At 43.1% G+C, this 26,425-nt stretch overlaps 1 protein-coding gene across 2 annotated transcripts in view; it reads right to left on the reverse strand.

The window, feature by feature from the left end:
- Nucleotides 1-26,425, reverse strand: part of LOC126365995 (adhesion G protein-coupled receptor A3) — a 172,360-nt gene that overhangs the window by 90,846 nt on the left and 55,089 nt on the right. Inside the window, exons 4-6 of one of the 2 annotated variants that reach the window (XM_050008817.1) lie at nucleotides 23,494-23,565; nucleotides 23,187-23,258; nucleotides 22,535-22,748 (exon numbers count right to left, since the gene is read on the reverse strand). In XM_050008817.1, the coding sequence (XP_049864774.1) occupies nucleotides 22,535-22,748; nucleotides 23,187-23,258; nucleotides 23,494-23,565 (358 nt within the window). The other variant, XM_050008818.1, reaches the window with a different exon arrangement.

Consider the following 26,425-nt stretch of genomic DNA (forward strand, 5'->3'; position numbering starts at 1 on the left):
TACTCTTTTAGAAAGAAATGAGGTAAAATGTAAAAGTTTCTTGGTTTATTCTTGTACGAACTGTAAGACCTAAAAAACTGGCAGGAGGTAGAAAGAGTCAAATTAAGCTATCTTCAAGCTCTTGATGAACAATTCTGCCTGAGATTGATCTTTAACTAGTTTCAATGAATAGATTAAAGGAAATTGTCTAAAGTAATCTGAATATCTTCATGCTGGTCTCTACTTTCCGAAAATTCACAAAGATTAGATTTAGAGTTATAGTGATCAGAGTGTTGTCTGAGAATACCTTTCATTTTTGGAGAATTAGTCTTTACTAGAACAATAGTAAGCCAAACTTATTCACTTTCAAAAAGGTCTGAGTAAGTAGTAAGGACATGCTTTCTCAGTTATGAGGCTACAAAACTGACATTAATAACCAATGATTCACATACAACAAAAGCTACACATTTAAAGCCCAGGTAGTCCGCCACTGCACTAAAAAATGTGCATTTTTTATGAAAGTGTTCTCCTCACTGACAAATGGTACACCTTCTCACCTGCCATAAGGTATGCATGCAGGTCAATTGGTGGTGGTTTCCTAGTAGAGGTTCACAAGTCTGTAAACATTTGTGCAGACAATTTCCAAGCTGCAGTCAATTTATTTATTGCAGCTATGGTGATGCTGGTATCTAATCGCAGAATGGTGACTTCCTTTCATCAGAATATTTCTCTTAGGTTTCCAGGTCGAAGTCCCTAATTCACCTGAAGCACTGTTGCTGCATGTGAGAGTCAGTTTTATTTCACTATTTTTCACAACTTCAAATGAATCACTTATCTGTGGTTATTCCAGGTACAGCTCATAATGAAAACAATATATACAAAACTGATTTTTTGTAGTTGTTCAAGAAATAATATTCCATGGGATACCTTGTAAGACAGGTATCTGATTACGAACTTCATTTACACTTCAAATATGGATCAGAGAGAGAGAGAGAGAGAGAGAGAGAGAGAGAGAGAGAGGGGGGGGGGGGGGGGGGGGGGGGGAGCATGTTGCATGACTGTGAGTGCAAATATGTGTAACAAGCACACGAGAAATTATCTCCTAGATGTGTGGCATAGCAAAAATGAGAAAAAAAATTGAAATAAACAGAAAAAAAATCAAGGAAACTTAAAAAAGTTTATTTGATGCTGAAACATGGATTCTACAATTTCATTAGGCATCACTTTTAAAAATTGCATCACTACACTTTTCACTATACACATTTAGTACTTTAATTCTGAAGAATTTGCTCAGCACAGCGCAATGTATTCTTGGATATATTGGCAACTTACATGCAACCTGAGTCTCGAGCTAAGCAAGGTCTGATGGTTTAATCTAGTGTACAGCACTCTTCAGACGTCCCCATAAAAAGCACTCACAGACTGAGAGGTCTGGACATCAGAGAAGCTAAGCGATGTCAGCATTCCTTGAAATTACGTGACCCTCAGACATTTCACTGCAACCAGTGTGTGTGGTGGCCCCATCTTGTTGAAACCAAGTGTGCTGAATGTCAAGATTCGGAAGAGAATGGAGCTGTTAAAAATGTCTGTATCATATTGACATAATGTTGGGGTATCACACTGACAGCTGAGCCTTCTTCTTCGAAGAAGCAACAGCCTATCACTCCACGATATGACACTGCATACCATGCAGAAACTTGTGCAGCTGACAATAGTGAAGCGTGACAGGATTTGTCTGAACCCAGTAACGCATCTTCTGTTTATTCATGTATCCACTTAGGTAAAAAATGGACCTCATGTGACATCCAGAAGTTTTCAATGAAGTTAGCATCTTCATTGATTCTAATCGACAGGTTTTCACAACATTGTATTTGCAACACAGAATCATTAAGTTTCAGTTCTTGAACAATATGAACCTTGTCAGGATGGAATTAAGGCTATGGAGTATTCTTCACTTACTCCAGTGCCAGTCCCAATGACGAGGCAATTTTTTGCTCGAAACAACCAGAACTCCGTATCACTGCAGATTACACAGCATCAATGTTTTCTGGAGTATATAAAATGATGCACACATATACTAGGCTCTATTTTATTTTGAAAGCCAAACCAGTATCTTCAAATTCATAAACTCAATGTTTGGATTGTGTGAGAAGAAGGAGCGTAATGACAGGGTGGGATTCCGTAATGGTGCTGAAACACACTTTTGTGCAGCTGTCACACTGTCACTGTGCCAGTAATACGCACTCGTAGTGAATGCACGCTCTGCACCACTCCTCCGCAACTATACGTCTGTTAGTACTTGACAATATGGTGTTTTCCCCCCACTTATTCCAAACCTGCAGGGCTGCTAACATCAACTTCAAATGTCAGGAGTTCACTACACTCAGCTGGCGGCTACACGGGTAGCGGAGGCTGTGTGGCATGGACTGGGCGGTTTTTTAGGTTAGAAGGCCTCGGGAAAGTGCGGGATGGGCTGCAATGTCAAAGGGTGCTTGGCAATTACAGGACGTGCTTGGATCAAGGAACAGTCGGAATTATAGTTGTAAACTGTTGTAGTTGCGCTGGAAAAGTCCCTGAGCTTCAAGCGCTAATAGAAAGCACAGAAGCTGATATCGTTATAGGTACAGAAAGCTGGCTAAAGCCTGAAATAAGTTCTGCAGAAATTTTTACGAAGTCTCAGACGGTGTTCAGGAAAGATAGATTAGGCAGAATTGGTGGTGGAGTGTTGGTGTCTGTCAGTAGTGGTTTATCTTGTAGTGAAGTCGAAGTAGATACTCCGTGCGAATTGGTGTGGGTGGAGGTTATACTTAACAGCCGAATTAAGTTAATAATTGGCTCCTTCTACCAACCCCCAGACTCCGATGATACAGTTGCGGAACAGTTCAGAGAAAGTTTGAGTCTCGTAACAAATAAATACCCCACTCATACGGTTATAGTTGGTGGGGACTTCAACCTACCCTCGGTATGTTGGCAAAAATACTTGTTCAAAACCGGTGGTAGGCAGAAAACGTCTTCCGAGATTGTCCTAAATGCATTCTCTGAAATTATTTCGAGCAGTTAGTCCACTGAACACACGCGAATTGTAAATGGTTGCGAAAACACACTTGACCTCTTGGCCACAAACAATCCAGAGCTGATAGAGAGCATCATGACTGATACAGGGATTAGTGATCACAAGGTCATTGTAGCTAGGCTCAATACCATTTCTTCCAAATCCATCAGAAACAAACGCAAAATAATTTTATTTAAAAAAGCGGATAAAGTGCCACTTGAAGCCTTCCTAAAAGACAATTTCCATTCCTTCCGAACTGACTATGCGAATGTAGACGAGATGTGGCTCAAATTCAAAGATATAGTAGCAACAGCAATTGAGATATTCATACCTCATAAATTGGTAAGAGATGGAACGGATCCCCCGTGGTACACAAAAAAGGTCCGAACGCTGTTGCAGAGGCAACGGAAAAAGCATGCGAAGTTCAGAAGAACGCGAAATCCTGAAGATGGGCTAAAATTTACAGACGCGCGAAATTCGGCACGTACTTCGATGCGAGATGCCTTTAATAGGTTCCACAACGAAACATTGTCTCGAAATTTGGTAGAAAATCCGAAGAAATTCTGGTCGTATGTAAAGTACACAAGCGGCAAGACGCAGTCAATACCTTCGCTGCGCAGTGCCGATGGTACTGTTATCGACGACTGTGCCGCTAAAGCGGAGTTATTGAACGCAGTTTTCTGAAATTCCTTCACCAGGGAAGACGAATGGAATATTCCAGAATTTGAAACACGAACATCTGCTAGCATGAGTTTCTTAGAAGTAGATACCTTAGGGGTTGCGAAGCAACTCAAATCGCTTGATACGGGCAAGTCTTCAGGTCCAGATTGTATACCGATTAGGTTCCTTTCAGATTACGCTGATACTATAGCTCCCTACTTAGCACTCATATACAACCGCTCGCTCACCCATAGATCTGTACCTACAGATTGGAAAATTGCGCAGGTCGCACCAGTGTTCAAGAAGGGTAGTAGGAGTAATCCATTTAACTACAGACCTATATCATTGACGTCGGTTTGCAGTAGGGTTTTGAGCATATACTGTATTCAAACATTATGAATCACCTCGAAGAGAACGATCTATTGACACGTAATCAGCATGGCTTCAGAAAACATCGCTCTTGTGCAACGCAGCTAGCTCTTTATTCGCACGAAGTAATGGCTGCTATCGACAGGGGATCTCAAGTTGATTCCGTATTTCCAGATTTCCGGAAAGCTTTTGACACCGTTCCTCACAAGCGACTTCTAATCAAGCTGCGGAGCTATGGGGTATCGTCTCAGTTGTGCGACTGGATTCGTGATTTCCTGTCAGGAAGGTCGCAGTTCGTAGTAATAGACGGCAAATCATCGAGTAAAACTGAAGTGATATCAGGTGTTCCCCAGGGAAGCGTCCTGGGACCTCTACTGTTCCTGATCTATATAAATGACCTGGGTGACAATCTGAGCAGTTCTCTTAGACTGTTCGCAGATGATGCTGTAATTTACCGTCTAGTAAGGTCATCCGAAGACCAGTATCAGCTGCAAAGCGATTTAGAAAAGATTGCTGTATGGTGTGTCAGGTGGCAGTTGACGCTAAATAACGAAAAGTGTGAGATGATCCACATGAGTTCCAAAAGAACTCCGTTGGAATTCGATTACTCGATAAATAGTACAATTCTCAAGGCTGTCAATTCAACTAAGTACCTGGGTGTTAAAATTACGAACAACTTCAGTTGGAAGGACCACATAGATAATATTGTCGGGAAGGCGAGCCAAAGGTTGCGTTTCATTGGCAGGACACTTAGAAGATGCAACAAGCCCACTAAAGAGACAGCTTACACTACACTTGTTCGTCCTCTGTTAGAATATTGCTGCGCGGTGTGGGATCCTTACCAGGTGGGATTGACGGAGGACATCGAGAGGGTGCAAAGAAGGGCAGCTCGTTTTGTATTATCGCGTTATAGAGGAGAGAGTGTGGCAGATATGATACACGAGTTGGGATGGAAGTCATTACAGCATAGACGTTTTTCGTCGCGGCGAGAGCTTTTTACGAAATTTCAGTCACCAACTTTCTCTTCCGAATGCGAAAATATTTTGTTGAGCCCAACCTACATAGGTAGGAATGATCATCAAAATAAAATAAGAGAAATCAGAGCTCGAACAGAAAGGTTTAGGTGTTCGTTTTTCCCGCTCGCTGTTCGGGAGTGGAATAGTAGAGAGATAGTATGATTGTGGTTCGATGAACCCTCTGCCAAGCACTTAAATGTGAATTGCAGAGTAGTGATGTAGATGTAGTGATGTAGATGTAGATGTTCCTGTTTCTTTGTGGCAATCTATATTTACATATTTCTGCATTGATATGAGTGTAAAAAATGTAAACAGTGAAACTGAGATAAATGGCTGATACGTACCAATTTTCAAATTTAGAAATTGAGAAACTCTTGAAAAATGATTCGGAACTAGATGACCTTCTAAACTAAAATGGTGAATTTCTGGCAGACACCAAGAGAGTGAAAATGTGCTGCAGATAGAATATATTATGAAGAACCTAAGGCACAAGTTTCAATTACCATGGTTTGTTGTTGAAAGAGGCTCTTGTTGGCCACACAACATTGGCTTGTGTGCTCCTAAGCAATTAAAATTTTTCACACTGCACTGAATTTTATAATTTGGAATAATTTCAGAGTAACACATATTACATATAAACTGAGTGTTTAGTAATGCCCGATGAATGATTTCAATTCAACTTTCAACCATTTAAAACATGTGTGAAAACAATATCATTAGAATTATGTCTACAATTATCATACCAGTGAATGGAAAATCCATGATGAAATAACAACAATATGAAAAGCACAAATTGCTACTCACTACACTACATAGAGGTGGTGCTGAATAGCAAACAGACAAAATGAAAAAGACTGCTAGATATTATTTAGCTTTCAGACTAAGCCTAATAGGGCCTTTGAGCTCAGAGACGACAGTGGCCACATGCATGTGTAAGTTGTGAAGAGTTCAGTTGCCTACATGTTATGAAGGACTTACTCTGATTTCTGAATAATATCTAGCAATCTTTTTCTTTGTGCCTGTCTGCGACTCAATGCTTCCACCATAAGGTGAGTAGCAATCCATCCTTTTAAAATTGCTGTTATTCTTTTATAAGAACAATATGAAATGGATGGATTGCTGCTTGCCACGTGAAGGAGGAAATGAGTGTCAGAAAGAAACATTGAAAAAAGATTGTCAGAAATTATCAGCTATTGGACTGAGCCCTTCATCAGATGTACACAAAGCAAAGGTCCAATTGTGACTGTGTCTGAAGTGAACAGCAATCTTGGCTGAGATGGGTTTGGGTACACAAGAGGTATGGGGCAAGGAGGGGGGAGATATGGCAGGGTAGGAGTGGGAAAACATGCTAGTGTTGCCTGTAGGAGTATGCAGGGACAGAACAGTGAGCTACTAGGTGGAGCATGGGGCGAGGGGGGGGGGGGGGGGGAGGTGCTGTGCTGGGATGGAGATGGGAGTTCGCGGAGAGGGGGGGGGGGGGGTGGGAGTGCAAAGGTGGAGAAGACAGAAATGAAAAGGACTATGCTGATAGTTTGGTGTATTAAAGGCATGTGTAGTGCTGGAGTGGAAGTGAAAGTCATGACTAACAAAAGTTGAGGCCAACGTGATTGTGGGAATGAAAGGCATGTTGCAGGGAGAGTTCCCATGAATCTAGATGGCAAAGGCTGTGAAGCCGTTGTTGATGTCAAGTACATGATGATGGGTGGAATGCTCAGCAACTGGGTGGCAACAATTTGGCAGTGGTCAATGTGTGGACAAACAGCTTTTTATGCCTGTGTCACACTCAGGAACAGAAACATGAAGAACAGTGTTTGTTCCTTTTATTCCAGACTTTGATCACAAAAAATTGTCATCATGCAATTGACTGAGGACTATTTTTGTGATTAAATAAACTAATTCTAGCTCACTGGTAGTCGTGTCAATGTTAGTGGTGAGAGCTAAAATGGTAGATCACACGACTGCTTTCACAGGTGATGCTGCGTTTGATGAAAAGGAGAGGCATGTGACAGGACTGAAGTATGTAGTAGTGTAAGGATAGATAAGTCAGGTCTTACATCTAAGTCTACTGCAGACATGTGAGCCATAAGGCAATGGGTTGCTGGGAGTAGGGCTGGAATAAACATGGACACAGATATTGCGCAGGTTGGATGGGCGCAGAATACTGCTGAGGAAGGGATAGGGAGGATATTACTCATTTCAGAGCATGATAATTGGTAGTCAAAAGCCTTGCAGAGAATGTGGTTCAGTTGTTCCTCTCCTGGGTGGTGATGAGTAGCAAGACAATGCTCCTTGATGGCTGTTGAGTAGCTATGTAGGGAATAGTAGGTGACTGGTGGGACAAGGCACATGAAATTTGGACAGGGTGGGGAGGGTAATTTCAGTCTTTTAAGGCCTCAGCAAGGCTCTTTGCATATTTGGAGAGCAGCTGATTGTCACTATGTATGCAACAACCATGGGTGGCTAGGCTGTATCGAAGGAACTTCTTGGTATGGAACAGATGACAGCTGTCAAAATGGTGGCACTGTTGGTAATTGGTGGGTTTGATATGGGTGGAGGTTTTGATGTAGCCATCCCTGAGTTGAAAATCAACACTGAGGAAGGTGGCTTGACGGACTGAGGAACCAAGTAAAATCAAAGGAGAAGAAGGTGTTGAGGTTCTCAAGGAACGTGGCTAGTGCCTCTTCACTCTTGGTCCAGATCGTGGAAATCTCATAAATGAATAAGAAGTTGGTGAGGAGTTTGGGATTCTGGGCACCTAGAATGGATTTCTCTAGCTCAGGATGGTGCCATAAGGATGCTGCCTATTGCTGCACAATAGATTCTTCTTCTTCATCATCATCATCTTCTTTAAGAGGGTCAGGTCAGGTTAGTGTTTAACGACAACGAGGTCATTAGAGACGGAGCGCAAGCTCAAGTTAGGGAAGGATTGGGAAGGAAATCGGCCGTGCCCTTTCAAAGGAACCATCAGTGCATTTGCCTGAAACGATTTAGGGAAATCACGGAAAACCTAAATCAGGATGGCTGGAGACGAGATTGAACCGTCATCCCGAATGCGAGTCCAGTGTGCTACTACTGCGCCACGTCGCTCGGTTCTTTAAGAAGATGGCACCCTCAAATGAGAAGTAATTGTGGGTGGAATGTAGTAGGTCACAGAGGCCAGGAAGGAGGAAGGAGGTAGTAGACCTGAAGTGATTTGGGCATTGGGAAAATTAGTGTTCAATAGCCAGAAAGCCACGGGCATCGGGGATGTTAGTGTAGAGGCATGTGGCATCAAGAGTAACTAGCAGGAACAGGAACTGTAGATAATATGAAGAGGAAATAGTTAATGTATCCCTCCCCTCTCCATGCCTAATCTGTACCTCCTCCCTCCCCTCAACCTCCCAGTTGAGATCATAGCTCACCTATAAGGCAGTCGGGTCTTTATACTTGGAGACAGTAGCCATTGTTGTGTGAGTTGCTTATGTGTGTGTGTTTTTCCTACATCTGACAATGGACATAGTCCATCAGCTGATAATTTCTAGCAGTTTGTTTTTCTATGTGCCAGTTTGCTGCTCAATGTCTCCTCTGTGTAAGTAAGAATATATCCATTTCAAACAATGGAAACTCCAGGTTGGAATATCAAACATGTAAGAAGAGAGAGATTGCTACTTACGATAAACTTGACATGTTAAGTTGCAGACAGACACAATTAAAAGACACTCACACATTAGGTTTTTGGTCACAGCCTTTGTCAGAAAAAGACACACACACACCATTCAATCACACAAGTAAGCACATGTCATGCACACATGACCACCAACTCTGGCAGGTTTTGTTTTGCTTTTTCTGACAAAGGCTGTGGCTGAAATGTACTGCAAGTGACTTAACTCTGCCTGCCTGCAATTTAAAGTGCCGTCCTTGCGGTAATTAGCGATCTATGTTTTCAATACATCCATTTCAAATTGTTGTTATTCAAGATCAGGTTTTTTATTGCTTGATTCTTACACAGGGTGGTCAGAAAAAGCCTGGAAAGCTTGAAAGACTGTTACAGGGTGACCTGTGCTGAGAAATAAATGTTCATAAAAGAAACTGGTATGTTATGGCATTTCTGAGTTAATTAGCACTGAAGTCACCCAACTGAGACATTGTCCATGCAAATCAAGTGGTCAGCCAGATACAATTAGTGTCAGTTGCTCTCACAATATAGATGATAGCACATCAGACTGCTCATCCTTTGGCTTGGGTTCGAACCTTACTACTGTCTAATGCCTAATTTTGTACCCACTCTCTTGACCAGGTTTAGGAAAACAAATGAGGAACACATTTGACAATACCATCTCTGGCAGACTGCTTGAATTTCCATGATAAATTGTTTGATTTGCTAACTTCAATGCTAATTAACTTTGAAACAAGGCACCGTATTGAATTTTATTCTTAACAATTACTTCTCAGCACAACATACTCTGCAACACTCTTACAAGGTTTCAGACTTGTTTCTGACCACACTATATACAGATTTTTTATAAGCAAATACCTATTCTCTTTTCAAATGCAGTATTGGAAGTCAAATGGATTATTATGCTGACGATAGGTTATGCATGTAATGTTGAATATTCAATGTGAACACCAGCCAAATTTGACTGAAATTTAATGAAAAACAAAAGACTTAAACTGTGGTAAACTGACAACAATTCTTGTGTCCCTAAAGTTTTTTATACTTGTCATTTCATATGTAAAATGTACAGTTACCTTAATCCAAAAATATTTTTCCAAAATTTAAGGATGAAATACTGGGATGTATGGATTAATTCCCCCCCATGAACCATGGACCTTGCCGTTGGTGGGGAGGCTTGCGTGCCTCAGCGATACAGATGGCCGTACGGTAGGTGCAACCACAACGGAGGGGTATCTGTTGAGAGGCCAGACAAACATGTGGTTCCTGAAGAGGGGCAGCAGCCTTTTCAGTAGTTGCAGGGGCAACAGTCTGGATGATTGAGTGATCTGGCCTTGCAACATTAACCAAAACGGCCTAGCTGTGCTGGTACTGCGAACAGCTGAAAGCAAGGGGAAACTACAGCCGTAATTTATCCCGAGGACATGCAGCTTTACTGTATGATTAAATGATGATGACGTCCTCTTGGGTAAAATATTCCGGAGGTAAAATAGTCCCCCATTCGGATCTCCGGGCGGGGACTACTCAGGAGGACGTCGTTATCAGGAGAAAGAAAACTGGCATTCTACGGATCGGAGCGTGGAATGTCAGATCCCTTAATCGGGCAGGTAGGTTAGAAAATTTAAAAAGGGAAATGGATAGGTTAAAGTTAGATATAGTGGGAATTAGTGAAGTTCGGTGGCAGGAGGAACAAGACTTCTGGTCAGGTGAATACAGGGTTATAAACACAAAATCAAATAGGGGTAATGCAGGAGTAGGTTTAATAATGAACAGGAAAATAGGAATGCGGGTAAGCTACTACAAACAGCATAGTGAACGCATTATTGTGGCCAAGATAGACACAAAGCCCCTGCCTACGACAGTAGTACAAGTTTATATGCCAACTAGCTCTGCAGATGATGAAGAAATTGATGAAATGTATGATGAGATAAAAGAAATTATTCAGGTAGTGAAGGGAGACGAAAATTTAATAGTCAATGGTGACTGGAATTCGTCAGTAGGACAAGGGAGAGAAGGAAACATAGTAGGTGATTATGGATTGGGGCTAAGAAATGAAAGAGGAAGCCGTCTGGTAGAATTTTGCACAGAGCATAACTTAATCATAGCTAACACTTGGTTCAAGAATCATAAAAGAATGTTGTATACATGGAAGAATCCTGGAGATACTAGAAGGTATCAGATAGATTATATAATGGTAAGACAGAGATTTAGGAACCAGGTTTTAAATTGTAGGACATTTCCAGGGGCAGATGTAGACTCTGACCACAATCTATTGGTTATGACCTGTAGGTTAAAACTGAAGAAACTGCAAAAAGGTGGGAATTTAAGGACATGGGATCTGGATAAGCTGAAAGAACCAGAGGTTGTACAGAGTTTCAAGGAGAGCATAAGGGAAAAATTGGCAGCAATGGGGGAAAGAAACACAGTTGAAGAAGAATGGGTAGCTCTGAGGGATGAAGTAGTGAAGGCAGCAGAGGATAAAGTAGGTAAAAAGACGAGGGTTGCTAGAAATCCTTGGGTAACAGAAGAAATATTGAATTTAATTGATGAAAGGAGAAAATATAAAAATGCAGTAAATGAAGCAGGCAAAAAGGAATACAAACATCTCAAAAATGAGATCGACAGGAAGTGCAAAATGGCTAAGCAGGGATGGCTAGAGGACAAATGTAAGGATGTAGAAGCTTATCTCACTAGGGTAAGATAGATACTGCCTACAGGAAAATTAAAGAGACCTTTGGAGAGAAGAGAAACACGTGTATGAATATCAAGAGCTCAGATGGCAATCCAGTTCTAAGCAAAGAAGGGAAGGCAGAAAGGTGGAAGGAGTATATAGAAGGTTTATACAAGGGCGATGTACTTGAGGACAATATTATGGAAATGGAAGAGGATGTAGATGAAGACGAAATGGGAGGTAAGATACTGCGTGAAGAGTTTGACAGAGCACTGAAAGACCTGAGTCGAAACAAGGCCCCCGGAGTAGACAACATTCCATTAGAACTACTGACGGCCTTGGGAGAGCCAGTCATGACAAAACTCTACCACCTGGTGAGCAAGATGTATGAGACAGGTGAAATACCCTCAGACTTCAAGAAGAATATAATAATTCCAATCCCAAAGAAAGCAGGTGCTGACAGATGTGAAAATTACCGAACTATCAGTTTAATAAGTCACAGCTGCAAAATACTAACGCGAATTCTTTACAGACGAATGGAAAAACTGGTAGATGCGGACCTCGGGGAGGATCAGTTTGGATTCCGTCGAAATGTTGGAACACGTGAGGCAATACTGACCTTACGACTTATTAAAAACAAAGATTCCAAGACTTACCAAGCGGGAAAGCGCCGGCAGACAGGCACATGAACAAAACACACAAACACACACACAGAATTACGAGCTTTCGCAACTGGCAGTTGCTTCGTCAGGAAAGAGGGAAGGAGAGGGAAAAATGAAAGGATGTGGGTTTTAAGGGAGAGGGTAAGGAGTCATTCCAATCCCGGGAGCGGAAAGACTTCCCTTAGGGGGAAAAAAGGACAGGTGTACACTCGCACACACACACACACACACATATCCATCCGCACATACACAGACACAAGCAGACATATTTAAAGGCAAAGAGTTAAGGGCAAAGATGTCAGTCGAGGCAGAAGTACAGAGGCAAAGAAGTTGTTGAAAGACAGGTGAGGTATGAGCGGCGGCAACTTGAAATTAGCGGAGGTTGAGGCCTGGCGGATATCGAGAAGAGAGGATATACTGAAGGGCGAGTTCCCATCTCCGGAGTTCGGATAGGTTGGTGTTGGTGGGAAGTATCCAGATAACTCGGACGGTGTAACACTGTGCCAAGATGTGCTGGCCGTGCATCAAGGCATGTTTAGCCACAGGGTGATCCTCATTACCAACAAACACTGTCTGCCTGTGTCCATTCATGCGAATGGACAGTTTGTTGCTGGTCATTCCCACATAGAAAGCATCACAGTGCAGGCAGGTCAGTTGGTAAATCACGTGGGTGCTTTCACATGTGGCTCTCCCTTTGATCGTGTACACCTTCCGGGTTACAGGACTGGAGTAGGTGGTGGTGGGAGGGTGCATAGGACAGGTTTTACACCGGGGGCGGTTGCAAGGGTAGGAGCCAGAGGGTAGGGGAGGTGGTTTGGGGATTTCATAGGGATGAACCAAGAGGTTACGAAGGTTAGGTGGACGGCGGAAAGACACTCTTGGTGGAGTGGGGAGGATTTCATGAAGGATGGATCTCATTTCGGGGCAGGATTTTAGGAAGTCGTATCCCTGCTGGAGAGCCACATTCAAGGTCTGATCCAGTCCCGGGAAGTATTCTGTTACAAGTGGGGCACTTTTGGGGTTCTTCTGTGAGAGGTTCTGGGTTTGAGGGGATGAGGAAGTGGCTCTGGTTATCTGCTTCTGTACCAGGTTGGGAGGGTAGTTGCGGGATGCGAAAGCTGTTTTCAGGTTGTTGGTGTAATGGTCGAGGGATTCAGGACTGGAGCAGATTCGTTTGCCACGAAGGCCTAGGCTGTAGGGAAGGGACCGTTTGATATGGAATGGGTGGCAGCTGTCATAATGGAGGTACTGTTGCTTGTTGGTGGGTTTGATGTGGACGGATGTGTGCAGCTGGCCATTGGACAGATGGAGGTCAACATCTAGGAAAGTGGCATGGGATTTGGAGTAGGACCAGGTGAATCTGATGGAACCAAAGGAGTTGAGGTTGGAGAGGAAATTCGGGAGTTGTTCTTCACTGTGAGTCCAGATCATGAAGATGTCATCAATAAATCTGTACCAAACTTTGGGTTGGCAGGCTTGGGTAACCAAGAAGGCTTCCTCTAAGCGACCCATAAATAGGTTGGCATACGAGGGGGCCATCCTGGTACCCATGGCTGTTCCCTTTAATTGTTGGTATGTCTGGCCTTCAAAAGTGAAGAAGTTGTGGGTCAGGATGAAGCTGGCTAAGGTGACGAGGAAAGAGGTTTTAGGTAGGGTGGCAGGTGATCAGCGTGAAAGGAAGTGCTCCATTGCAGCGAGGCCCTGGAAGGTTTGAAGAGGGTGATTTTGAGGAAGATGATGATCCTAATGATCCAACTCCCCACGACACTATCCAAATTGAACCCTGCCTGCAACAGTTCCGTCCTCCATCACAGCGGGACCCACCTCCTCTTCCTCAAAATCACCCTCAAAATCACCCTCAAAATCACCCTCTCCAAACCTTCCAGGAATTTCTCACTTCCAGCCTTGCCTCTCAATCTTTCTTGAAAAACCTTAATCCTACTCCCAACATCACCACAGCCGAATCCCAGGCTATCCGTGATCTGAAAGCTGACCGATCCATCATCATTCTTCCGGCTGACAAGGGTTCCACGACTGTGGTACTTGATCGTCGGGAGTATGTGGCTGAGGGACTGCGTCAGCTTTCAGACAACTCTACATACAAAGTTTGCCGAAGTAATCCCATTCCTGATGTCCAGGCGGAGCTTCAAGGAATCCTCAGAACCTTAGGCCCCCTACAAAACCTTTCACCTGACTCCATCAAACTCCTCACCCCACCGTCACCTCGCACTCCTACCTTCTACCTACTTCCTAAAATTCACAAACCCAAACATCCTGGCCGCCCCATTGTAGCTGGTTACCAAGCCCCCACAGAACGTATCTCTGCCTACGTAGATCAACACCTTCAAACCATTACATGCAGTCTCCCATCCTTCATCAAAGACACCAACCACTTTCTCGAACGCCTGGAATCCGTACCCAGTCTGTTACCCCCAGAAACCATCCTGGTAACCATTGATGCCACTTCCCTATACACAAATATCCCGCACGTCCAGGGCCTCGCTGCAATGGAGCACTTCCTTTCACGCCGATCACCTGCCACCCTACCTAAAACCTCTTTCCTCGTCACCGTAGCCAGCTTCATCCTGACCCACAACTTCTTCACTTTTGAAGGCCAGACATACCAACAATTAAAGGGAACAGCCATGGGTACCAGGATGGCCCCCTCGTATGCCAACCTATTTATGGGTCGCTTAGAGGAAGCCTTCTTGGTTACCCAAGCCTGCCAACCCAAAGTTTGGTACAGATTTATTGATGACATCTTCATGATCTGGACTCACAGTGAAGAACAACTCCAGAATTTCCTCTCCAACCTCAACTCCTTTGGTTCCATCAGATTCACCTGGTCCTACTCCAAATCCCATGCCACTTTCCTAGATGTTGACCTCCATCTGTCCAATGGCCAGCTGCACACATCCGTCCACATCAAACCCACCAACAAGCAACAGTACCTCCATTATGACAGCTGCCACCCATTCCATATCAAACGGTCCCTTCCCTACAGCCTAGGCCTTCGTGGCAAACGAATCTGCTCCAGTCCTGAATCCCTCGACCATTACACCAACAACCTGAAAACAGCTTTCGCATCCCGCAACTACCCTCCCAACCTGGTACAGAAGCAGATAACCAGAGCCACTTCCTCATCCCCTCAAACCCAGAACCTCTCACAGAAGAACCCCAAAAGTGCCCCACTTGTAACAGAATACTTCCCGGGACTGGATCAGACCTTGAATGTGGCTCTCCAGCAGGGATACGACTTCCTAAAATCCTGCCCCGAAATGAGATCCATCCTTCATGAAATCCTCCCCACTCCACCAAGAGTGTCTTTCCGCCGTCCACCTAACCTTCGTAACCTCTTGGTTCATCCCTATGAAATCCCCAAACCACCTCCCCTACCCTCTGGCTCCTACCCTTGCAACCGCCCCCGGTGTAAAACCTGTCCTATGCACCCTCCCACCACCACCTACTCCAGTCCTGTAACCCGGAAGGTGTACACGATCAAAGGGAGAGCCACATGTGAAAGCACCCACGTGATTTACCAACTGACCTGCCTGCACTGTGATGCTTTCTATGTGGGAATGACCAGCAACAAACTGTCCATTCGCATGAATGGACACAGGCAGACAGTGTTTGTTGGTAATGAGGATCACCCTGTGGCTAAACATGCCTTGATGCACGGCCAGCACATCTTGGCACAGTGTTACACCGTCCGAGTTATCTGGATACTTCCCACCAACACCAACCTATCCGAACTCCGGAGATGGGAACTCGCCCTTCAGTATATCCTCTCTTCTCGATATCCGCCAGGCCTCAACCTCCGCTAATTTCAAGTTGCCGCCGCTCATACCTCACCTGTCTTTCAACAACTTCTTTGCCTCTGTACTTCCGCCTCGACTGACATCTCTGCCCTTAACTCTTTGCCTTTAAATATGTCTGCTTGTGTCTGTGTATGTGCGGATGGATATGTGTGTGTGTGTGTGTGTGTGTGTGTGTGTGTGTGTGCGAGTGTACACCTGTCCTTTTTTTCCCCTAAGGGAAGTCTTTCCGCTCCCGGGATTGGAATGACTCCTTACCCTCTCCCTTAAAACCCACATCCTTTCATTTTTCCCTCTCCTTCCCTCTTTCCTGACGAAGCAACTGCCAGTTGCGAAAGCTCGTAATTCTGTGTGTGTGTTTGTGTGTTTTGTTCATGTGCCTGTCTGCCGGCGCTTTCCCGCTTGGTAAGTCTTGGAATCTTTGTTTTTAATATATTTTTCCCATGTGGAAGTTTCTTTCTGTTTTATTTACCTTACGACTTATCTTAGACGAAAGATTAAGAAAAGGCAAACCTACGTTTCTAGCATTTGTAGACTTAGAGAAAGCTTTTGACAATGTTGACTGGAATACTCACTTTCAAATTCTGAAGGTGGCAGGGGTAAAATACAGGGAGCGAAAGGCTATTAAAATTTGTACAGAAACCAGATGGCAGTTATAAGAGTCGACGGGCATGAAAGGGAAGCAGTGGTTGGGAAGGGAGTGAGACAGGGTTGTAGCCTCTCCCCGATGTTATTCAATCTGTATATTGAGCAAGCAGTAAAGGAAACAAAAGAAAAATTTGTAGTAGGTATTAAAATTCATGGAGAAGAAATAAAAACTTTGAGGTTCGCCGATGACATTGTAATTCTGTCAGAGACGGCAAAGGACTTGGAAGAGCAGTTGAACGGAATGGACAGTGTCTTGAAAGGAGGATATAAGATGAACATAAACAAAAGCAAAACGAGGATAATGGAATGTAGTCAAATTAAGTCGGGTGATGCTGAGGGAATTAGATTAGGAAGTGAGACACTTAAAGTAGTAAAGGAGTTTTGCTATTTAGGAAGTAAAATAACTGATGATGGTCGAAGTAGAGAGGATATAAAATGTAGACTGGCAATGGCAAGGAAAGCGTTCCTCAAGAAGAGAAATTTGTTAACATCGAATATAGATTTATGTATCAGGAAGTCGTTTATGAAAGTATTTGTTTGGAGTGTAGCCATGTATGGAAGTGAAACATGGACAATAACTAGTTTGGACAAGAAGAGAATAGAAGCTTTCGAAATGTGGTGCTACAGAAGAATGCTGAAGATTAGATGGGTAGATCATGTAACTAATGAGGAGGTATTGAATAGGATTGGGGAGAAGAGAAGATTGTGGCACAACTTGACTAGAAGAAGGGATCGGTTGGTAGGACATGTTTTGAGGCATCAAGGGATCACAAATTTAGCATTGGAGGGCAGCGTGGAGGGTAAAAATTGTAGAGGGAGACCAAGAGATGAATACACTAAGCAGATTCAGAAGGATGTAGGTTGCAGTAGGTACTGGGAGATGAAGCAGCTTGCACAGGATAGAGTAGCATGGAGAGCTGCATCAAACCAGTCTCAGGACTGAAGACAACAACAGCAACATGGATTAATTGCAATACGGTTGGTGCTATTCCACCTCTAACAATATATCCTCTTGTAGTGTTGATGCGATCTCAATCTGAGATGTGCCACTAACATATTAAAAGTGAAGTATTAACTGCGTGTTAACTTGTTAATTACAGCCACAAGTTCTTGTTATCGCTCATATACAGCTAAATAATAATAATAATAATAATAATTATAATAACAATAAACTTAAAATTATTGAAGAAGAAGAAGAGAACGTAAACACTGCAATGTGACAAAAGCACGATATGTGCGAAGGTTGTACTCATGAGTAGTAAAAAAACCAAAGAAATAAACTAGTCACCAAGTGTTTCATGGCCAAAAAGCAAATCATCCAGACACTGAAAAATGGCTCTGAAATTACACAGTTAAGAAGCAACAATATGGATGCACGATGACTAGTGGAATGTGCCACCTTGAAGACCCGGCTTTAGCCTCACTGGTTTCAAAGCTACCCAGGGCTGTCTATCAACGTTTTTCAGTCAAAACAGATTAGGCTTCCAGAGAAAAACTACCATTGCTCACTGGTTTCTCCGTGATTACGAGGCAAAAGTAGTGTGTTTCCACCACTACGTAATAAATTTGCATTTATATATATTATTGCAAATTGGTAACACGGATCAAGCACAAGTCTATTTTGAGATGCCACACGACAACACCATGACAGAAAATAGGAATCTAGCATCATGATATGAACAGGCAACAATGAGAAGCAAATTTGTACGGTGGTGGACAAAAATTACCACTTTAAATGGTAGTTTTCTGAAAAATCACTAAAAGGCATATTGGTGAGAGTGAATCTGAAAGGATGGATGGACAATGACTTTGTGGTTGACTGGGTGACACATGCTTGGTTAAGTAGCCCTGATGCATTAATGATTTTTTAAAAATAATTTTCCTTCTAAATACACTCCTGGAAATGGAAAAAAGAACACATTGATACCGGTGTGTCAGACCCACCATACTTGCTCCGGACACTGCGAGAGGGCTGTACAAGCAATGATCACACGCACGGCACAGCGGACACACCAGGAACCGCGGTGTTGGCCGTCGAATGGCGCTAGCTGCGCAGCATTTGTGCACCGCCGCCGTCAGTGTCAGTCAGTTTGCTGTGGCATACGGAGCTCCATCGCAGTCTTTAACACTGGTAGCATGCCGCGACAGCGTGGACGTGAACTGTATGTGCAGTTGACGGACTTTGAGCGAGGGCGTATAGTGGGCATGCGGGAGACCGGGTGGATGTACCACCGAATTGCTCAACACTTGGGGCGTCAGGTCTCCACAGTACATCGATGTTGGCGCCAGTGGTCGGCGGAAGGTGCACGTGCCCGTCGACCTGGGACCGGACCGCAGCGACGCACGGATGCACGCCAAGACCGTAGGATCCTACGCAGTGCCGTAGGGGACCGCACTGCCACTTCTCAGCAAATTAGGGACACTGTTGCTGCTGGGGTATCGGCGAGGACCATTCGCAACCGTCTCAATGAAGCTGGGCTACGGTCCCGCACACCGTTAGGCCGTCTTCCGCTCACGCCCCAACATCGTGCAGCCCGCCTCCAGTGGTGTCGCGACAGGCGTGAATGGAGGGACGAATGGAGACGTGTCGTCTTCAGCGATGAGAGTCGCTTCTGCCTTGGTGCCAATGATGGTCGTATGCGTGTTTGGCGCCGTGCAGGTGAGCGCCACAATCAGGACTGCATACGACCGAGGCACACAGGGCCAACTCCCGGCATCATGGTGTGGGGAGCGATCTCCTACACTGGCCGTACACCTCTGGTGATCGTCGAGGGGACACTGAATAGTGCACGGTACATCCAAACCGTCATCGAACCCATCGTTCTACCATTCCTAGACCGGCAAGGGAACTTGCTGTTCCAACAGGACAATGCACGTCCGCATGTATCCCGTGCCACCCAACGTGCTCTAGAAGGTGTAAGTCAACTACCCTGCCCAGCAAGATCTCCGGATCTGTCCCCCATTGAGCATGTTTGGGACTGGATGAAGCGTCGTCTCACGCAGTCTGCACGTCCAGCACCAAAGCTGGTCCAACTGAGGCGCCAGGTGGAAATGGCATGGCAAGCCGTTCCACAGGACTACATCCAGCATCTCTACGATCGTCTCCATGGGAGAATAGCAGCCTGCATTGCTGCGAAAGGTGGATATACACTGTACTAGTGCCGACATTGTGCATGCTCTGTTGCCTGTGTCTATGTGCCTGTGGTTCTGTCAGTGTGATCATGTGATGTATCTGACCCCAGGAATGTGTCAATAAAGTTTCCCCTTCCTGGGACAATGAATTCATGGTGTTCTTATTTCAATTTCCAGGAGTGTATAACATGAAGTGGTAGCTTGCACCAATCTTGGTACATCTTTGCTTCTCATTGCGGCTAGTTCATATCATTAAGCTGGATTCCCCTTTCCAGTTCATGGTGTTGTCGAGCAGCACCATGAAACAGCCTGCCAATTGATCCACCATACCAATTTGCAATAATGTACAGGAATGTTCGCAGTGCAAATTTATCATGTAGTGATGAATATTTACTACTTTATCCTTGCAACACGATGGTCCTGGGCAGCTCCCGCAGACATGCAACTAAGGAAGTGCGAGACAAGTTACAAAATGGGGAAAATTGACTTGTTCATTATTTGTGGAAGCCTAACATTCATCCTGCAAACATTAGATGTGAGTATTAATAGGCCACTCAAAGCTGCACTTAAACAGTAATAAACACAGTGGTTGGCTGATGAAAACCGCAAGTTCATGTTGAGCGGAAAAATCAAGCAGCTGGATTTGTGAGTGAAATGTTTGTGGGGCTCCATTCCACTACAACTGGTAGAAAAATCCTTTAAAAATGTTTTATCACACATTCACTGGACAGCACCGAAGATGATGCTCTATGGGAAGATGGCAAAGAAAACAATGATTTTTCCACTAGTGATGATGATGAAAGTGATAATGAATAGAATCATTATTTTAGAATCTTTTTTGTAAATAAAACACTAATTAAAGCCAATATTTCCTTTTTCTTCCCCCTAAAACTAGGGTACTCTGATTATTCAATGGTGCTGATTATTCACTTATATATGGTATATTCATTCAGTCTCATTCAATAAAACGCAAATCTTCTTTTAACTTCACTATTTATTGATGTTCATTAATTTTAACTATAGAAAAGAAGTCAAATACACACTATTAGTAAACGGCTTTTCACGTGCACTGAAACAATTACAAGCGTAATGCATCTTAATTATTTCTCACATGGAGCTATCCAAAGGGCCTATTACAGTAGGAAGACTTTTCATTTTTGTTTAGATGTGCTTTAGATACACTCATGTTCATAAAAAAAAAAAAAAAAAAAAAAAAAAAAAAAAAAAAAAAAAAAAAAAAACCAGAAAACCTTGAACAACTAGAGATAGGATTTTCATACTCACTGGACACAGACATTAATATGTTCAGCAGAATGATTAGCATTTCAGTCACCTTGGTTCAGCACAAGTCCTGTTGCCTAGTAGGCACAGAGTCCGCCATTGGCCCTGATAACTTGTTCCATGTGTGATGCCATCGATGTGAATAATGTGTGAGTTGGCGTCCTGGGGAAAAGCCACCTATGCTGTATTCACCTTGTTCTAAAGTTCATCTGTGGTGGTTGGCTTTGGGCCATATTGCTGCACCCGTTGTTTCACCATATCCCAAACATTTTTGATTGGTGACAAGTCTGGTGGTCCAGGAAAAAGGGTGACATCCTGTGACATCAAGAAGACATGTATTCATGTATAAACATGTGGTCGTGCATTGGCTTGCTGAAAAATAGCATCTGGGGTTGTGGTGCAGAAAGGGTATAGCTATAGGTCACAGGATGTCATTCACGTAGGTCACCCTGGTCACAGTGCCCTGGATACCAACTGCGATTTGTGGTTGTACCCGATAGCATCCCACACCATGAGGCCTTGAGCTGGGGCTGTATGTCTTGGGTGACTGCAGTCATTGTGATGCCACTCCCCCTGTCTGCAGCAAACCAAAGTGCGGCTATCATTTTCAAACAAACAGAACCCAGATTCATCCAAAAACACTATCTGACACCATTCTTGCCATTGTCCCACGATGTTCCATACACCATTGCCATCTAGCATGTTTCTGCACATTCAGCAAAGGTAGGCAGAGAAGTAATGTGCACGTAATCCATTCCACAATGAACAGTGACGGACTGTCACCCCTGAAACTGTGCGATGTGTTCCACTGTTGTGGCAGTGCTAAGGATGACGCATATCTGTCCTGCAATGCCATTCAGATGAGGTGTCTGCCTTCTCCAGGGGTGGACAGGGTGGTGCAACCTGACCCATCTTGTCACATTCTATGGTCTTCTATGAACCATTCTGCATGCATTCATTGTACTGCCGAAACTCTTTGTCCCACATGAGCAGCAATTTCCCGGATGGATGCATCACATTCTCTCATGCAAATAATGCGTCCTCAGACAAACTCACTGATTTGATGGTATGGTTCGTGCAAATATCTGTGAGACATCCTGTACATTGCTCAAGTCACACTGATCCATTACCTTCAGTTTATAAGGAAAATGACATCTTACCAGTAGGTAGTGTCACGCCACGACATCAATGCTGACCTTGAACCCATGGGCCGACATTGTTCATATGCTAATCATCTCTGCAGAACATACTAATGTACATGTTCTATGAATATGAATGTCCTATCTCTAATTGTTCAAGGTGTTCTATTTTTTATTCTGAACATGAGTGTCTTTTGTGACCACTATTGTAAACACTAAAAAATAAGCCAACCATGCAACAACAACTTGTATCCAATTTTGAAGGTACAGTGCATATTCCAACATATATATTTCAGGAATACGTGAAATGACACACTGTTCACATTTATTTCTCTATGCAACTGCTGACAATACTTAATTGCAAGTAAAACATGTCAGAAATATGAGAGATAATGAAAATTTTGGTTTCTGTTAAAATTACACATAAATATCTTTTACACAAAGAATTTAAATATGACCTGATCATGAGAAGGTTGCAATTCAAGAAGATCCGATGACTGAACATCACAAGGAAAGTCTGTGTCTGGCTGAAGTTTCCGTAGTAGATGGCCTTTTAAAGATCCTGGCGAATCACATTTGGCCATTGGTGAAATCTTCACTGACATATTCTGAGCCCATGTCAAAATCCAGCTCATTTGGCAGTCACAGTGTAATGGATTGTCCGAGATGTCCCTGAATCCAATGAAAAAATCATACTTTCCTCACATGTGTTGAATTTTAACGCTAACAACTCTTTTTTTTTTTTTTAAATAAGTTCTGACAATAAATATGTATAACTATTTAAAATATATTTTGCAAGTAAATCAGTCAAATCTGTAGATTTTTTTTAGTTTCTAGACACTTCACAACAGCTCTGAAATATCACTGTGTTCTGTACTATTCCTTACAGTGTATTGAATAAATGAAGTTGTAATGAGTAAACACTTATTTCTGGGAAAAAATTTGAAACAGCAAAATTCAAGTTACAATATTTGAGCCACACTAGTCTTAAATTTTATTAGCAGATAGGCATATCAAATGTTTGTTTACAACAGTTAAGTAAACATTAATAAACTAAAGAAAAAAGAGCCTGAACCTGTCAAACACATACAAATGGACTTTTTTACTTACAACTGCTTTAAAGCAAATAAGTTATCAAATGTCCCTTCACGTATCCTCATTAAACGGTTCTGATTAAGTTTCCTGAAAAAGAAAACATCAAGTTAAAGAAAAGCAATGCATGATTCTCAAAAAGGGTAAAACTTTACACTAGTAAATCAAACTTGCCTAACAACACATGCTGATGTTTTCCATTACTACTTCCTTTTCATGCACTTTCAAAAAAAATCAGTACAGCATGCAAATTTCATAAATCTTTAATGGATATAAAATCAGCCCACACCATTCAAACATACTTAAATTGTTCATATCCACTTACAACTTCTCTAAATTTTCAAGTCCATCAAAAACAGTGTAGTCAATTCTCCCTAGTCTGTTTGCAGACAAATCTCTGAAAAAGAGGAAAACATATTATGGAAAGATATCGAAGTAGTTTACACAAGGAAGCCAGTATTCCTACTTCCCCCAACCCGCTTTTTCCAGTTTGCAGGCAGTGATTCACAGTTCTCTAATGACCCAATATCTCTAAATTACCAACAAATGGTATGTCAGTATTCTTCATTTATGATCAGTTTTGATATTAAATGATCATCAGATCAACACAGTATTATATAGTGAGCAAGGGCAGTTCACTGACATCAGACATGCAAGCAAGACACTAGAGCCCACTGTATTAGCATCATGGCTCCATAAATACTTGAGTTCATTAATATAACAGACAAACAAGTCACATGGCTCGCTTGTAAGTCTGATCTCAACAAATGGCTTTCCATGCTGTACTTAAAATACTAACTAACCTGATGATGATGATGATGATCTATAATTGAAACTACTGTCCAACCTCATCTCAGCTTTCATTTCTGTTGTAAAATACTGGCATTCTGAGCTCAAAGATAATATGGTATATCGAACAGAATGAATTCCTCCATGTCAACTAGCTTTGATCCTAAAAACACTGATTTTATGAAACCCAACTTGCTCTTTTCTCACATGATATACTGAAAGCCATGGGCCATGGCAATTAGGTGGGTGCAATATTTCTTGACTTCCGAAAAGCATTAGATTCAGTACCTCATCAACAACAAAAGTATGATTAACTGGGATATCAAAGAAAATTTGTGACTTGAGGATTTCTTGGTGGGGAGGATATAAACACACCAAAAAAAGTTTTGCATCACCTTGGTTATGAGAGTTCCGGAACCTGTACAGAAAATTGGAACAGAGATCAATATAAACATCATTTCCGCCCTTTTTATTGCACATGAAAACCACACATTAGATGTTGGATCACCATACAGCGAGACCTTCTGAGGTTATGGTGCAGATTGCTGTACACACCAGTACTTCTATCATTCAGTAGCACATCATCTTGCACTGATGCATTCATTGTGGCATACCATCCACAAGTTCATCAAGGCACTGTTGGTCCAGATTGTCCCACGGTGATTTGGCGTGGAACCCTAAGAGTGATTAGTGGGTCAAGTTGTTCATAAACAACCCTTTTCAGTCTATCCTAGGCATGTTTGATAGGGTTCAAGCCTATAAAACATGCTGGCTACTATAGTCGAGCGATGACGTATTCCTGAAGGAAGTCATTTGCAAGATGTGCACGATGGGGTCACAAATTGTCATGCATGAAGACGAATGCCTCGCCAATATGCTGCTGATATGGTTGCACTATTGGTCGGATGGCATTCATGCATCATACAGCCATTAAGGCGCCTTCCATGACCACCAGCAGTGTATGTCGGCCACACATAATGCAACCCCAAAACAGCAGGGAACCTCCACCTTGTAGCACTCGCTGGACAGTGTGTCTAAGCCGTTCAGTGTGACCGGGTTGCCTACAAACAAGTCTCCGACGATTGTCTAGCCAGACAAGGCATATGTGACACTCATCGGTGAAGAGAACGTGATGCCAATCCTGAGCGATCCATTCAGCATATGTTGTTGGGCCCATCTGTACTGCTCTGCATGGTGTCGTGGTTGCAAATATGGACCTCGTCATGGATGTCAGGAGTGACGTTGTGCATCATGCAGCCTACTGCACACAGTTTGAGTCATCACATGACGTCCTGTGGATGCACGAAAAGCATTATTCAACATGGTGGTGTTGCTGCCAGGGTTTCTCTGAGCCATAATCCGTAGGTAGCGGTCATCCACTACAGTAGTAGCCCTTTGGTGGCCTGAGCGAGGCATGTCATTGACAGTTCCTGTCTCCTGTATATCCTCCACATCCCAACAACACTGCTTTGGTTCACTCCGAGACACCTTGACACTTATCTTGTTGAGAGCCCTTCCTGGCACAAAGTAACAATGTGGATGTGATTGAACCATGATATTGACCTTATAGGCATGGTTGAACTACAGACAACATGAGCCTTGTACCTCCTTTCTAGTGGAGTGACTGGAACCGATCAGCTGTCAGACCCCTTCCGTCTAAGAGGTGCTGCTCATGCATGGTTGTTTACATCTTTGGGCAGGTTTAGTGACATCTCTTAACAGTCATATGGACTGTGTCTGTGATACGATATCTACAGTCAATGTCTGTTTTAAGGAGTTCTGGGAACTGGGATGATGCAACACTTTTTTTTGATGTGTGTAGTATGTTTTTTTGGATGGACAGTCTTCAGCAGAAGTGCCTTCACAAGTGCCCCTAGGAAGTGTGTGGCGACCCTTGATTTGCATGTTGTATATTAATGACCTTCTGAGCTATATTAACATTAACGTGATACTTTTTGAAGGCGATGCAGTGATCTAAATCAACACTGTCCGAAAAATTCTACACCAATATGAAATCAGATCCTTACAACAATTCAAAGTGATGCAAAATCATACAATGGAAACTCAATGTTGGAATATCGACAATATAAGAAAAATAGATAAACTGCTACTCCCATTAAAGTGACATGTTGAGTTGCAGACAAGTACAAAGAAAAGACACTTAAACATTAGCTTCTGGGCAAAGCCTTATTCAGGGAAGGAAATACACACACATTCATGCACACAAGCAAGCACAACTTACACACACGATTGCCATCTCCAGCAGCTCGAACCAGAATGCAACAGCCATGTAGAATGGAAGTAGCAATCTGGAGTGGTCAGAGAATGGATAGCAGCGTACGAGTGGGGTGAGAGACGAGTGCTGTCTGACAGAGTGTGTAGGGACTAGATTGCCAACACGCACAGTGTCAGAAAGCTGTGGGGCAGGGAGAAGGGGAGTGGGGAGAGAGAAACAGGGAGTGAAAAAG

The sequence above is a fragment of the Schistocerca gregaria genome, chromosome 4, assembly GCF_023897955.1.
Source record: "Schistocerca gregaria isolate iqSchGreg1 chromosome 4, iqSchGreg1.2, whole genome shotgun sequence".
In the NCBI taxonomy this organism is placed as follows: domain Eukaryota; kingdom Metazoa; phylum Arthropoda; class Insecta; order Orthoptera; family Acrididae; genus Schistocerca; species Schistocerca gregaria.